General features: G+C 40.2%; 3 protein-coding genes across 5 annotated transcripts in view; 2 read left to right on the top strand and 1 right to left on the bottom strand.

The window, feature by feature from the left end:
• Window positions 1–4,540, top strand: part of LOC113217822 (TBC1 domain family member whacked) — a 13,646-nt gene extending 9,106 nt beyond the window's left edge. The window contains exons 3-8 of the mRNA XM_026437889.2: window positions 1,192–1,291; window positions 1,369–1,583; window positions 1,739–1,919; window positions 2,004–2,078; window positions 2,159–2,428; window positions 2,512–4,540. Coding sequence (XP_026293674.1) covers window positions 1,192–1,291; window positions 1,369–1,583; window positions 1,739–1,919; window positions 2,004–2,078; window positions 2,159–2,428; window positions 2,512–2,622 — 952 coding nt within the window. The 3' untranslated portion in view covers window positions 2,623–4,540. The remainder of the gene's footprint in view (window positions 1–1,191; window positions 1,292–1,368; window positions 1,584–1,738; window positions 1,920–2,003; window positions 2,079–2,158; window positions 2,429–2,511) is intronic.
• On the bottom strand, window positions 4,530–7,642 carry LOC113217823 (CDP-diacylglycerol--inositol 3-phosphatidyltransferase). The gene is made up of 5 exons (XM_026437890.2): window positions 7,312–7,642; window positions 6,827–6,961; window positions 6,596–6,749; window positions 6,349–6,512; window positions 4,530–6,263 (listed from the first exon to the last, which is right to left on the bottom strand). The coding sequence occupies exons 1-5, from the start codon at window positions 7,355–7,357 to the stop codon at window positions 6,103–6,105; spliced, it is 660 nt and encodes a 219-aa protein (XP_026293675.1). The 5' UTR covers window positions 7,358–7,642; the 3' UTR covers window positions 4,530–6,102.
• Window positions 7,643–7,719: 77 nt separating this feature from the next.
• LOC113217871 (protein pigeon) lies at window positions 7,720–14,067 on the top strand. 3 transcript variants are annotated; one of them, XM_026437947.2, is made up of 20 exons: window positions 7,720–7,851; window positions 7,955–8,067; window positions 8,260–8,399; window positions 8,503–8,572; window positions 8,652–8,930; window positions 9,026–9,075; window positions 9,155–9,400; window positions 9,488–9,655; window positions 9,741–9,912; window positions 9,993–10,384; window positions 10,467–10,643; window positions 10,783–11,025; window positions 11,137–11,322; window positions 11,543–11,620; window positions 11,794–11,868; window positions 11,954–12,141; window positions 12,222–12,436; window positions 12,531–12,761; window positions 12,869–12,940; window positions 13,026–14,067. In XM_026437947.2, exons 2-20 carry the CDS (start codon window positions 8,007–8,009, stop codon window positions 13,097–13,099), a joined length of 3,117 nt encoding a protein of 1,038 aa, XP_026293732.1. In that variant the 5' UTR covers window positions 7,720–7,851; window positions 7,955–8,006; the 3' UTR covers window positions 13,100–14,067. The 3 variants fall into 3 exon arrangements, with proteins under 3 accessions (XP_026293732.1, XP_026293731.1, XP_026293733.1); XM_026437946.2 differs by having other exon boundaries at window positions 7,806–8,067; XM_026437948.2 differs by lacking the exons at window positions 11,543–11,620; window positions 11,794–11,868 and having other exon boundaries at window positions 7,806–8,067.
• Window positions 14,068–14,823: the final 756 nt, after the last annotated feature.

The following is a 14,823-nucleotide window of genomic DNA, read 5'->3' as shown; positions in this document are numbered from 1 at the left end:
CCCCCCTCTCCCTACCCTGCCCGCCCGCCCACCTCTGGCGGCCAGGCGCTGCGCTGCACTTGCAAGTGCAAGGGGGCCTAAGTGCAGCGATGCACCGCCTCGTTACGGGCCTGTTTTATGGACTCGCTCGCCTGAGACGAGTCCGCGCGAGCCTTTTGCTGCAGCCGAGCCGAGCACACCGGCTCTCTGTGCTGTGCGCAGGCCGGGCCGGCCGGGGCCAGCCGGGGCAAGGTGTAACGCGAGCCCTGCTGGGCGGGCTGCGGTGTGATGTCACGGGTTACCGACCCACCCCGCTCGTGTACTGTGGTCGCGGAGCGGCGCTGGCGAACTCACGAGTGTGCAAATTATTCTGCAGTGGTGGAGAGAAAATTGCATCCAAGTTGACATCGGTACAACAACAACACACAGGCGCGCGCGCGGTGGGGCGTATCGACGCGACGCTCGATGGTCCCACGCACTTGCGTTACAGTACCCCTACTTTGCTACCTATTTCCAGCAGTGCCGCTGGTCACGTGCCACCGGTGCTTTGCTTGTAACGGTGAATAAGGGCCGCTCATGGGCCTCATCGAGGGATACTTCACTATAAAGCCAATACACTGATTTTCCTGTTTGTTTTTTTCTTGATTTTCACAAGTTACGTTTTTATCCAAATTTTTGCTGAATTTTTCTGATTTTTGATTCATTTCCCTTGATTTTTTTTATTTTTTAAAAGTAAAGTACACCTCGAGCCTTATGGCACGCCACCGAGGTGGGAGTCCGCGGGTGGTCGCTGGTCGCCACTGGCTCTGCTGCGGCCCCGGCCCTCCCTTCCCCATTTCCCTTTTCCTTTCCGTTCTGCGCTTCCTTCGGGCCGGCCTGGGCCCGCTGGGCGTCGTGCTGGGCGGCGGGTTCGGTTCGCGTGCATGGCTTCCGCCCCGCGCCTTATGTAGAAGGGCCTAACCGAGCTGGACGTGTGGGGCCGGTGGGGGCCCAGCCGACCCGCGGCCCTTCGCCGACCTGCGCGAGGCTAGAGCCAGAGGCTAGCGCGGCAGGGGGTCTGGGGCTTCCCTGTGGCTCCGACTGCGATGCTGCCGCGGGGGGGAAAAAAAGAAGAACGGGAGTGGAACGAAATTGCGATGAGCGAGCGTGTTGTACGGCGGTGTAGTAGTGGCAGTTGGTGTTGACACTTAGTTTGTCCCCGTCTTGTTTCAGGAAGCAGCTGGTGTCCCCTGTAGTCGTGCTTCGCCGGGAACGGAAGTGGCTGGCCATGATCGGCGGCTGGGAGAAGTACATGGACAAGAACTATAAGAAGGTTCGTAGGCGGGTTGTTTGTGGGTTCAGAGAGGTGTCCGCCGTGGGCCAGCCTGTAGCATTGCCACTACTTTGCAGGTCCGCGAGCGGTGCCGCAAGGGCATTCCCACATCGGTGCGGCCGCGCGCCTGGCTCTACCTCTGCGGCGGCCACCTGCTCATGAAGCAGCACCGCGGCCTCTACGCCCAGCTGGCGCTCCAGGACGGCGACCCGCGCTGGGTGGACGACATCCGCAAGGACCTCCACCGCCAGTTCCCCTACCACGAGATGTTCGCGCAGCAGGAGGGCCTCGGGTGAGTACGCGGCTCTGGCAGGACCAGTTTAGTTAATCAACTTCTTATAGGAGGGCGAAAATTTTGACTTCGCCTCACTTTGTCATTTTGATTGAAAGTGTAACTCATATCACTCATATCACTCATGTTAATCTTCTTGTCTTGTCTGCTTATAGGCAGAAAGATTTGTTCCAGGTCCTCAAGTCCTTTTCGATTATGAACCCGGAAGTCGGTTATTGCCAAGCGCAAGCCCCGCTGGCCGCCTTCCTGCTGATGCACATGCCTGCAGAGGAAGCATTCTGGTGTCTAGTCTCCATATGTGACAAATACTTGTCTGGCTACTATAGTCAAGGAATGGTACGAGGATTTGAATCATTTGTAAAAATTTGAAGTACCACACTTTATTTTTGAAGATGTAACATCTTTTTTTATTGTTAACAGGAAGCCCTTCAAGTTGATGGTGACATTCTTTTTGGCATTCTAAAGAAGGTTGCTCCAGCAGTTTACAAGCATTTGGTATGATATCTATGTTTTATTTTTGTGTGTCAGTGTATAAGCACTGTTGGAAATTAATTTTGTTTTTGTTTTATCCACAGAAAAAACAAAAAGTTGAACCTATTCTGTATATGACAGAATGGTTTTTATGTGTATTCACCAGGACTTTGCCATGGCCAACACTCTTAAGAATCTGGGACATGTTCCTTTGTGAAGGCATCAAAATAATTTTTAAAGTTGCTCTCGTCGTTCTTAAGTTTAGCCTTGGCCGATCAGGAGTTCTGAAGAAGTGTCCAACTATGTATGAAACTTTGGAAGTGCTAAGAAGTCCTCCAGAGCATGTCATGGAAGAGCAATTTGTGGTGGCACAGGTAAAATTTTATCCAGTATTACAATCGTACATGTTATGTGACCACTTTTAAGCATATTTTTCTGTCACTTTGCAATTTTGCAGATTCAGAGACTGGGTATAACAGAAGAAGATTTTGAGTACGAGCACAAGCGCCAAGTTAATAAACGTAGAGCAAACCAAGAAAAAGACAAAGCCCGTCGACAGGATCGATAGTGTAGAAATGCAGAGTAACAAAGTGAGCTGTAGTATATTGTATGGTCTCTACAAGAGATCATTTGTACATATATTCTAAGCGGCAGTCAGAAGGAACAGGATAAAAGAAGGTAGATGGTCTTACTTGAAATATTTATGATATCCCCCTTTCCCCCCAAATTTTATCAAGTTGTTTGTTTTCTTTTCATATCTATGAAGAAAATTTGTATTCAGTACTGACAGTCCCATGAGCTTTCCATTCATGAGACCAGAGCTTTTGTCTCATGCTCCATTCCATCCCTTTTTGGTGTTTATAGAAGCAAATTGTGAGGGTCTCAGACCAGTGTAGAAAAGTGCCTTCTCTAAATTAGAAGAAATTTTTGTGTTGTGTTTCCCATTCTTTTATGCCTTTTGAATTGTATTTTCTTTAAAAATATGTAAAGTAAAATTGAGTGTGATTTTGGAAAGGAAGTATTTTTGGAAAGTTTTAGCATAATGTTAATATGTCATCGCACCTATGTCAGATCTTAAAGCTTAGCTTTACATGCCCCTTCTGTAAATTTTTCTGCTACGTATTCTGATAAGTTCAAAGTGTTCACAAAATGTTATTTTCTTTCCTTGCATTGATATTTTTATCAATAACTTAAGCTTTTATGTAGACCTCCATAAATGACTATAAGGAAATCTAGTCACAGGGAGGAAATGTATTTTTCTTCTTTCACATATCGTATCAGTCCTCAGTATTATGTTTCTGTAATGGAACGCTTATAAGAGAACTATTTCTCCGTTTCACTCTTAGACCTTGTGTGTAACAGAATATAATTTATCTCACAGCTCCATCTTATATATGCAATAAACAAGACAAGGCTTATTATTCTTCTTACTCTTGTGCCAAAGTTGTTTCATGTTTATTAACCAGTCTCATCTTACAACTTTTCATTCCAGTTTACATTTTCTAGATCTTTTTCCTAAATTTTAATGCCCTAGTGAGTGTTGCCAAGTAACTCATAAGTACTTGCTTCGGTATTGTTTTGCCCAGACAGACAGAAGTCTTCAATCATTCTCTGTTGGCAGATATATTTTTCAGTTTTTTGTTTCTTTAAGCGGAGAGAGATGAGGCTGTAAAAAGTGTGATACTGTAATTGTTGAAGCCTTATGAATAGAGATATGCCAGTGAGCCGCAAAGAGTACAATTTTGATTTGGAATGAGTACATACTGGATACAGAAACTCTTAATGGATATTTTTGAACCACGGGATTATTGGGACCATATGCTATGTGATTGAGCAGTATTTTTGTAAGAGTTTTGTCAAGCAGAATAATGTCTTGTGACTTGTGTTACATGAACAGAGTAGGGAGTTGGTTGGGCACTCACCCTTTTGTGTATTGGCTCTTCACAAGATGGTAAGCTTTTATTTAATGGCTTTAAATTATTGTTTTCTCAGACTGAATGTGAATGTGTTATGTTTGTTGTGTGATGTATAGTTTGAATGATAAATGTGGTTTTGTTAAGTTTATGAAGAGTATTTAAGTGCCTTTTCTCAAGGCACTGTACAAAGAAAAATTGATTCCATAATCCCATTCAACTGATATTGTTCAGAAATCTTCTAGTATATATTTAAGTATAAGTAGTTCTGCAAAGAACAGTCAAACTAAAACATGGAACAATTATTAGAAGCCAGAGATTTATCGTATAGTATGTTATATAGCATGATACTACATGGCTTAAGCAATTTGATTGTTGCCATCATTACCATTGTAAAGATTGAATGTTATTATGTATGTTTCCTTTAAGTTGAATGTTTATATTTTGTTCAAGTGCATGTTGTTTAGTTTCATTGATGTAATTGGTGCTCTTCAGGTGTAGATGAAGCAGAGACTACACCTGCCTTCATCCGTCAAGAGGAATAAATAAGTTCAAAATGAGCTTCTTAATCGATGAATGTATTACTTTTATTACTCAATGTAAGCCCTCAATCTTTCTTCCAATTTCCACATCAACCACAAGTTGCCAGCTGCAAACACTCAGTATTTAGAGATAACCTCTGATCAAAAGATCAATGTGACTAGATTTGGACAAAGAAGGTGCAATTACTAACATAACAGACACACAAACATTGATCTACTGGTAGGTAAGGGGCAACTAGACACAACATTAATTTTACAATAATATAGCACCATTTAATGGAAGCTATTCTAAACACTATGTTCTTGTTAAATTGATGGTGAATTTGCAAAAAGCACATCCAGCTTTTTTTACAACAATTAAACATAGAAGAAGCGGTAAATTGGTGAAACTTGGAATCGGTCCGCATGTTTACTTCAAAGTGTTGACTTAAACACTACAAAAAACATTACCAGTAAGTAACAAGGTTTAAAATAAAACAATATCACACAATTGTTGGAAGATCTACATTTAGAGCAATTGAATGTAGCCAGTCACAAAACAAAAAATTAAGATAAATTTAAGTAACACAAACAAAGGAAAACAGAAGTTACTTTGTTTTTTAAAGATATACAATGCAAGTTAGAGAGATTGACTCTACTTTTAACTTAAGTGGCCATTGAAATCAAGGTAACAACCATTAATAACAGAATGAGATTCACAGTTTTTATGCAGCATAACACAAATCTTTGGTTGGTGTCAAAATTTGAATGATTACTGGAAACTTATTCAAAGTACATTAAGGGAGGCATGGTGTACAAGTCGACTATAAAATCAGTACCTATGGTGAATGTGGATACTAATTCAATCAGGATAAAAGGGAAGATAAACAGGTTAAGGAATTGAAAAATGCTGACATGGAATGCAGACTATTTTCCAGCTATAAATGGAAGTACTTAGATAAAATATTCACAAAAAATGGAATATAATAAGCAGTAGACTTCATCAACAATTCAGGTTAATTTGATGTTAGAGATGCTATGTGGCACAATAGAATGAATTATCAGAAAGCATCACAGACAAAGAACCATTTCCTTTGGGATGCATGTTGCGTATGCATTGGCAAATCGACTGCTAACTGTATTTAAAAACAAAAAAGAACCATGTGGAGATGACACAGAAACTTACAGGAGACAGATCACATACCTACTTAAAATGAAACTAACAATGTTGATAAACTGTATGAATAGTAATCTAATTACTATTATGTTCATAAAATATTTTGATCAAAGTTTTAACAATACTATTTAAATCTTCTAATTGACTACTTCATCAATGAAAAGAGTTAATCTCCACAAAGAAACAGAAATTAGGAGTGGTATGCTTCCTACACTTGGAGAAGATATCTGTAGATTTATTATTTTCTTATATGGAATCACATGTAACAGAACTTTGATTCTGTGATTCTTGTTGCGATTAACTCATGCTCATGAACAATGCTCGAATGGGACATACGTTAGTAAGTTTCGAAGGTTGACATTTAAACAGAAATGTGACAAGAAAGGCAAAGAACTAGACATGAAGAAAATGGCTGTGAAACAAAAGTAATATTAGAATTACTCTGATTTCACAGCTTTAGCTGCTTCACGTTCTTTCACATCGATAGTTGCAAGGTTGAGAGATGCAACAAAACCATGGAGCAGTGATATACCAGTTTTCACCAGCATAACTGGACATGAGACGACAAGGATAACTTTCAGGAGGCTGATTCCAAACACTGAAAATGAGAATGATAAAAATAAATCTTCACAACAAACCAAACAGTATTACATTTCCCATTAACGATAAACAAGACAACTTACGCAAAGGTCCTTCAGTGAAGTACAACAGGTACAGGCTAGCAAAGAAAGCTTCATTACCAGCACACATTAAAAATAGTACCGTGCGGTCCGAGTAATATCTGTGCATGATTGGGTTTTCTGACATGTCAATAAATTTGTGGCTGGTTTTGCCCTGAAGTGTTGTTCTGAAAATAGAAAAGAAACGTATGATGGTGAGCATACAGAAGATAATTTATGTATTGTAAAGTATTTAGTGCACTGTGCTTACGAGTGCAGATAGATCCAGTGACATGAGATGTCAATTGCAATGCTGATCTGGAAAAAGAACATGTAGCTCGGATAGAGATAGGCAAGAGTCACCAACAGACCTGTTGTACCACAGCGATCAGTGAGTTGGTCCAGCATAGCTCCAAATTTGGTTCCTAAAACAAATACATGAAATTCATGTTACGGCTAACAAACTAAAAATGACTTGATAGTATTACAAAAAAATACAAACCTTGATTGAACTTCCTTGCAAAATGTCCGTCAAAAGCATCCAAGAGAGCACTGATTACATAGCACCAGCTGGCAATTATGTGGTTTGATGGCATAAAATAAAATGCCACAATTGCAAGGACAATCCTAGCATACCCTGAAAAAAAAAAAATGGATCGATATTATGTAAAAGGGTACCACGCTTTCATTCATAAGCTCGTATGTATTGCCAAGAGAAAACTAAGACATTAAACTCGACAAGTGTCAATGACTGGAGAACTTCCAGACATACAGTTAAGATACATGGAAATTCTAAAGACACAGACAAAAAGGCTTTAATTAACAAATCAAACAAAGGTAGGAAAATAGAAAGGGACGACACTAGGAAACAGCAGAAATAAATCAATCTATCCAATTCAAAAAAGGAATAATTCTTCATTTACTAATGTCCCAAAGCCAAAACGAAAATAGTGAAGATAACGAAACAGAAGGATATGCAAAGCTCACCAATCAAATTCGGGACGAACAGGAAAATATTCTCTTTAGATTCCATCTTCACCAAATTTGGTAATTTTCAAATGACGATGAAGTGCGACGTACTGCGATCCAGATCCAAACGTCAGCTGTCAGTTTCGTGCCCTTCACCCACACGTAAGTACCGATCGATAAATCACGGCGCCTTCGCTGCGACTTAGGAAACGGCTCGATCGTTCGAAGGATTACAAAAGCGCAATGACAAGCCGGTTAATGCACCCAAATCAAGTGTGTTGTGAAATGTGGAAGGGACAGGAAAGAGGTGCTAGAACTATAGAGGTGGGACCGGAGTGCTTGGTGCTTGAGAAATAACCCGAGTGGGTAGGCAGGCAGTTCGGCCGGGATCTTCGGCTTTCGCTCGTTGGTTCGGCTCGCTTTAGGTGTTATTGTAAATTTTTCTTACTCATAGATATAGTAGCCTCATTTCGTTCCATTTCACATCTCGAACACACGTATATGCCCATTGAGCTTAGCAGAACACTCAAGAAAGATAAACAGTTCAATCCTCTTTAAGTAAACACAAGTGTTTCATTCTGAATTACATAACAACAATGAATATGAAAAAAACCAGTTTCTGCTGAATTTTACTTGTGCTCTTTTTTGTCTGCCTTTCTAGGATGTGTGTGTGAGCAACAGTTACAATTTTTGTGTATGCCAGTCTATCGAACATGGTTGTTTTGGAAAACTTGGCTGGAACTTTAAGTGGTATTGTGGCCCACCGTCTTTGTGGTACGTATTATGTATAACTTTGAAATTTTACTACTATCAGTTGATTTAATAACGTGCAATTGCAGATATTAAAAGAAAATTATTCTCATTATGAAACGTTACCTCTGGCATTTATTTATTTCTGAATTGGACCAACACATCTTGTGGAATCAGCTTTCCTTCAGCTCACTGCTATTCTTGTTTGTATTTTAGCTGAAACTTGTGAATGGCGAGTTCTTGGCCAGGAACAAGATGGAACTCTCTTAGTCGCCTGGGTGCACTCAAACCCAGGGGACAGTGCAAGAGGATGTACATGCATTGGATTGTACTACAGACCAAAAAAGCAACTACAGGTGAATTAATTTTTATAATTTCCTCATATTTCACCTGTCCTTTTGTATATTTTATGTGCATTCTATCTCACAGACTAAACTAACTCTCTCTTCTGTGCTTTAGGTGTTGTATCAATTTGAAACACTGACAAATGTTGTTCAAGCTTCTATCAATAGTTCAAAGACTGCTTTGGGTAAGAATGATAGGAAGTGGAATTTTCAAGCGTTGTTTGGATCATAATCTGCTCACAAGTTGCCTTTATATCATTGTAGTTTATGTCACAAAAAGCACTGTGACTGAATCAAATCCTGATGAAAAAGAATGTTGCGGTGATGGTCAAAAAGGGAAACTTGATGTCTATCATGCTTTTTTGATTCAACTGAAAGAAGCTGCAAAAGAGGATGAAATTCAACCGCAACCTTTCAAACTTCCAAGCACCCCATTAGATCTGGGTATTGAGAGATCCTCACAAATTGTCGTACAGTTTTTGTACCGCTCCAAAGACCAACCTGGAGACTTAGATCGATTTCTAGTCTTGATTCACCATGAATGTAAATTAACTACTTTTATTTATACTGTTACATTTTTGGTGTTGTTGTCTTGCTTGTCTACCGTTATGCTTACATATTTACATTCCTGTTTCTAGCTGTGTCGCTTTACCACTACAAGCCTGTCTTTGATGCAGAGAATGAACATGTATGTATTTTCAACCAACATTGCTCATAAACTTCTTTTCTTGTGTTATTCAATCTCATTTTTTGTGTTTCTTTTTCAGATATTAAAAGCTGGAAGTATCTCCAGTACTGAATGTGTTGTCAGGTCTTTTACTTGGGCACAATGGGACCCTATTCATCAATCTTTATTTTACATACATTTTCGTAAACCAGCTGCTTGCCTTGTTGAGGGGGATGACATGGGTAATAACTGTCCCAGTACTGAATCTGGTCGTAGACAGGAAAGTGAATTAGCTCCTACTCTATCAGGCCTCCAATTTCATGACAACATGCCACATGAAACAGTGGTAGGTATATATAATATGTTTTCTCTTAACAAGCTTAAACGTCACCTTGATTTATTTTTTTTATACTTAAGTATCACTTTTTTCCAGCTCAACATACCTCTCAATCTACCCCTTTTGCCTAAAGCCAAAGGTTCTTTGTGCTCATTGTATGAAGATGATCCAATTCCTCTAAGAGTTCATGATTGTTCCCTTGACTTGACTGTAGTCTCTGACCCAAGAGGAATGGTGTGCATATGCCACCACTATTTGTACCAGGTAGGTTTGATCTTCCAATATATATTTGGATTTAAAAACAAAATGTTGACCATGTTGCATCATAACTTGTATTTTTGTTTTACAGCCAGTTGGATGTCACTCAAATGGCGAAGTCAATGAAAAAGGTCCTGGTGACAATGTCCATTTCGCATATTCTGTCACTCTACTTCATCATGGTTGCGTGCTTCATTGTGTGGTTCCTGGAATTTCCTGGAATGTGGCAAGGAGGTTGCGCCCCAGTTTTTCTCTCTATGGAGGTAAATTTTTGAGTGTAAGTCATATAATTCAGGAAATTGAACATAAATTTTTTATAATTATTATTATTTTGTGTTTTCAGACCATCACATGTTGGTTTATGCCCCTGGACTTTTCACTCACCTATTAGATATTGGACTTGAACATGAGCCATGTTGTCACATTTTATTTGACAATGATTCACTTACTATTCCTGTATCAGACACTGCCTGTCTTGTTCCTCTTCTCCAAACAAATGGAGCCAAGGAGACTACCTCCAGCAGCTTGAAGCCTGCAGTAACCATGCTGGATCTATCAACTCTAGATCTTGTGCCTATATCTATTGCACCAGCACATTTGCTATGTGCCTTCCGAGGGGGCCCTCATGGCGCACCTGTGTCAGGAAACAAAAAGAAATGTTATCTTCTTTCTAACCAACTTTCTATTCTACACTATGTTCTTGTACACTTGGGGAATGGAGAATTACTTTTGCAGGTAAGCGCATAGCCCATACTTTGTATTGCATTTCTTACAATAACTTACGCACCTTGTAAATGTATTTATCTTATCACTTCAGTTGTTGAGATGTATTGCAAATCAATGTATGGAGGTGGGCACACCACGTCTTCTTCAAGAAATTTTGGTTGGTGGGGCGTATGCTGCTGCCAGAAAAAACTTGCCATCAGATGCTGCAGCATTATTACCCCTCCTTCCTCTAACAATTGCACAACCAGGCGTTCGTCAAGAAATCAAGGTAAGAATATTCTAATAGTTCTAATATTTTGGTTTTTTAAAAGTTTTCTGTTACGTTATGATGTATGTAATACATTGATATTTTGTATATAATGATAATACCGTTGAATTCTGACGTACTTTCTTTTGTACCCTCTCAGATGAATGATACTACGCTTACTCTTTCACAAGAAACGCTTTGGAATACTGCCATGATGCTACTATCTCCTCAACAGCGTCTCATTCCATACAGAAGTGATATGTGGACAAGACTTTATGAAAGTCTTTCAGCTTCTCAACAACGAGCAACAGATACCACATGCAGCACTGACAGTCGAGCGGGCGCCCGTTTCCGACCAAGTCACGTTGCTGAAAAGCTGATGGTATCTCTCTTATGTTACCAGGTAATAACTTGGTGATATCTTTCACTTTTTTAAAATTGGATCCTTGTTTCTCTAAATATTGATCAAGCTGCTTAGCCAAACTTCTCATTCTTTTCTTTTGAAATATTTTAGCCAGAGGCTCTTTCTCGTTGTACTACTCCACTCTCTCCAGGAGGAAACTTTGTTGGCTCTGGTGCAGCATTCTCAGATGTCATTGCAATAACAGGTGCCAACAGGAAAACTGGAGGTCTTGACTTTTTGCCATTTCAAGAGACTGACTCTTGTACTGCTAGCAAACAAGAACATGTCATATCTGTGGTCAGTAACAAGTTATTCTCACAAAATCTCAAGAAACTGAAAGTTGTGCATGAACACACAAGTATTCTAATTTCCTTTTTCCCAAAAGTAAAAATGGAAGTAGAGCCACAAATGCAAATATTTTAGTCAATCATAATCCAGCTATTAACCTTAGTATACTTGCTTTTAGCTTATTTTTGGTAGATAAATTCTGTTTTATGCTTATGAAACATGCATGCAGGATGCTGGAACTCAGGGCGTTGTGGAGGATGAATTGTGCTCCTGTCCTTTTTGTGAACCTTATAATACTTTCCGCACGGTAAGTGTACTAATTTTCTGGAAATTGATCTCAATTTTCTTTATAATACTCTAAACTTAACTAAATTTAAAGAAATTTCTGTAGTCTTCTTGAGTATTGGCTGAATTTAGGAAATTACTAGCCCTTCTAAGTGTGTTGCATGCTGTTATTTTGTGTGCATGTTCTGCATGTAGGATAAAGAAAATGGCTTGCCTTTTTTGGAGCTGGATTCATGTGCAGCAAGTAAGCAGGAATTGGTAGTATCTGTGGTAAGTGAAAGAGTGTGTCAAAGAGATTTTCTTGGTCAAAGGCTCTCTATATAATTTTTGGATGTTATTTTTGGCACTGTTCCAGAACCTTCGAGAATTGAGTGTTCATCTGTTGAAGCACGCACATAGGGGCCAATCACCTTTACATGTTCATGCACTTGCAACTAGATATGTTGCTGCTCAACTTGATATGTCAAGATCTCTGTGCCGACAGCTGTGTCTAGCTGCTAAGGTTGATCCTCGACAAGAAAAAGACCGTGGCTTTCCTTTGATGTATGTTGGTGAATGAGAATTTTTATTTATTTTCTTAAACATTCTTTGATTTCATAATTAGCAATTTTTTTTTCCAACAGTGACTCATTGGATGATGCTCGAAGACGGCTATTGTTCTGGCTTCTTGAACGCTTTCTGCTTGCTGCAGACACTTTGGCCTTTCCCTTGCCTCAAGGCTTCATTTCATTTTTCTCATTTTTGGGGTACAGAACTTTACCTTTTAGCTCTTTTATGCAATATTCTCTGTCATATTCTTTTGAATTGCAAGTGGATGTTATGAAAGCAATAATGTCAGGTAAAGTCTGTCATATCTTCTAATAAAATCTTGATTATTTTAGATAAGTATTGTAAAACGCATCATGACTCACTTCCTGTTTCCATTACCATAGATATACCTGACACGCCTGAGGGCAGTGCACGTAAATTACGCCTCCTTCAACTCCTGCCAAGATCTCGTGCCAAACGTCTTCTCAATGCTTGGTCACACCCCACAAGTTTGATGGTGAGAGCCCGTGAGCATGCCCTGCATGTGCTCAGTGGTGTAGAAGGTGCTAGGGGACCACGGTCAAGCAAATTACGCCAACCAAACATGAAGCCATACCAGTCACTTGTGAACCGAGGTATGTAAAAGTCTTTTAGTCATTAGTTGTTTTTAATATTTTGTGCAGTGACTCTTCCCTCTGTGAACTGCTACACTTACAAACTATCTAAAACTGTTTTTCCCTAGGTCTTGCAGCATTCCCCTCACAAGACCGTCTCTCTCCTCTGGACACATTTTTGGATTTGCTGACTGCTAAAGGTACTGAAACGCAATTGAAAAGCTGTTGCAGATTATCTTTCTATCCCTCTCCCTTTTATTTCTACTGCCTCCTTTCCTATTTCAGCCAGTCTTGCAGAGCTTGATTTTGGGCTGTTGATTGAAGCAACAATTGCATCAACCCAAGACCTTACTTTATGAAACTAAGAAGTTTCTGTTTCTTTGGTCTCTGTATGTGTACCTGTTAATATCTGTTTCCTTTTAAAGGTCCTCAAAAATATTTCCTATCTAATCAGTCAAATTAGCTTTGTTGTATTCAATATGTTTTTATTTGTCTAGTCTTTGTCTGTAGAGTCCATATTTAATGGCTTGATTCTAGATAATTACTCATCCAAAGTGATGTAAATGATTATATGGAGTGCAAACGTTTGTACTTAAGTGCCATTGATAAGCTTATTGCTGGCCAAAGATTATGAATATATTTGTGATATGTTTATTTACCATTGCTCATTACCATTGATATTGAGGTTCAATTCTGTTGATAGTTTCCAACTTTTTTCTTTTTCATTGTGAAACTTGTTTTATTGATGTTATGTTGATTTATTCCAAGTTTTTATGTTTTGTTATCCGCATGTCATTGTTAGTTGGTAAGTTGTCTTTTTTTCTGCCGACTGCATATCCTAGTCCAAGTAGGCTGTTAGTTTGCCATTTAATCTTGAAGATTTGCATTAGTTGACTTGTTGTTGAGACAGACTGTTAGTTTTTGTTGCAGTGCCAATTTAAAGAGAGACTTGTAGATGGCATATATTAGTAGAGGATGCTCTTCAATGCCTGTTATTTTGTTGCAGCAATAGTATGTTTGTTTTGTATTTCTGTTGCAATAGTTGTGGTACTGAGAAAGTTTTGACTGATTTAATTGCATTTTGAATTTGATTTTATCTAGTCAATGTCATATTATTGTTTTACTACTGTCAATTACATATGTCATCTCTATTTTTTTGGCCTTTTCTGTTGAATAGATTTTTCTATCTTCAGTATTTTTATGTCATCTGTTTTTCTTACATTCCTCTTTTGTGTGCGCGTGATGTTTTTTCTTTGGCATCGTTTGTCAAAGTTGTTTCTTGGGTGATAGTGTTTAGAGAGAGTGGAATAAAAATTACTTACACAAACCATTGTTTCATTGTATGATATACTTTTTAGAAAAAAATATGGATGGAGTCTGTACAAGTGGATGTATTCATGTTTCTTTGAGAGGAACTAGTGTCTCCCATCTTCGACACTAGGACCCACCCATGGTATGGTCGATATGATCTCTCCGTTCTCTCTGGACAAAAATAAGTTACCGGCCCGTGAGGACCAACCCATCGCGTTGTTGAGGTTTCACGGCAGCCACTCGGCGTCCTTGTCCGAGGTGACGGTGTAGTTGCCGTTGTTGGCCTCCATGCTCTCGGCGCTGCCGTTCTGCCCGCGCACCTTGTTGAAGAGCTTGACGGCGCCGTCCTTGACGGCCTGCACGCCCTGGTTGATGGCGTCCCCGGCGCGGTGCACGGCGCCGTGGAAGCCCTCGCCCGGCTTGGGCGGCGCGCACTCCTCCTCCCCCTGCTGCAGCACCGACAGGTTGTCCGTCTCCACGCCGTTCTTGGCCATGACCTCGCGCGCCTATGACAAGGAATGATTATTATACTTACAAAACACTTGTTTCTCTCTTTTGGAAAAGGTGGAAAGGGGTTGCACCATTAAAGTTAGTGTAAAGCATACTACAATCGGCGAGGCTAACGAAAACGCCTGCGACGCGCAGCGTAGGCCGACCCGCCGGGCAGGTGTGTTGAGCGGGCGGCCCGCCCTGAGCGCCTGAGTGTGTCGGGTAGGCCCACCCGCCGGGCAGGTGTGTTGGGCGGGCGGCCCACCCTGAGCGCCTGAGTGTG

Source organism: Frankliniella occidentalis, unplaced genomic scaffold, assembly GCF_000697945.3.
Source record: "Frankliniella occidentalis isolate FOCC.00 unplaced genomic scaffold, Focc_3.1 Scaffold113, whole genome shotgun sequence".
Taxonomy (NCBI): Eukaryota; Metazoa; Arthropoda; class Insecta; order Thysanoptera; family Thripidae; genus Frankliniella; species Frankliniella occidentalis.
This window is presented reverse-complemented; position numbering and strand designations above follow the sequence as displayed.

Excerpts from the sequence above, each read along its gene's own strand:
- LOC113217823 (XM_026437890.2), bottom strand. The coding sequence starts at position 7,357 with ATGGAATCTAAAGAGAATATTTTCCTGTTCGTCCCGAATTTGATTG. Across the intron at positions 6,962-7,311 it reads GTTCGTCCCGAATTTGATTG|GGTATGCTAGGATTGTCCTT; the intron begins GTGAGCTTTGCA and ends TTTTTTTTTCAG. Across the intron at positions 6,750-6,826 it reads TGCAAGGAAGTTCAATCAAG|GAACCAAATTTGGAGCTATG; the intron begins GTTTGTATTTTT and ends TATTTGTTTTAG.
- LOC113217871 (XM_026437947.2), top strand. The coding sequence starts at position 8,007 with ATGGTTGTTTTGGAAAACTTGGCTGGAACTTTAAGTGGTATTGTGGCC. Across the intron at positions 8,068-8,259 it reads TGTGGCCCACCGTCTTTGTG|CTGAAACTTGTGAATGGCGA; the intron begins GTACGTATTATG and ends TTTGTATTTTAG. Across the intron at positions 11,621-11,793 it reads CTTATAATACTTTCCGCACG|GATAAAGAAAATGGCTTGCC; the intron begins GTAAGTGTACTA and ends TTCTGCATGTAG.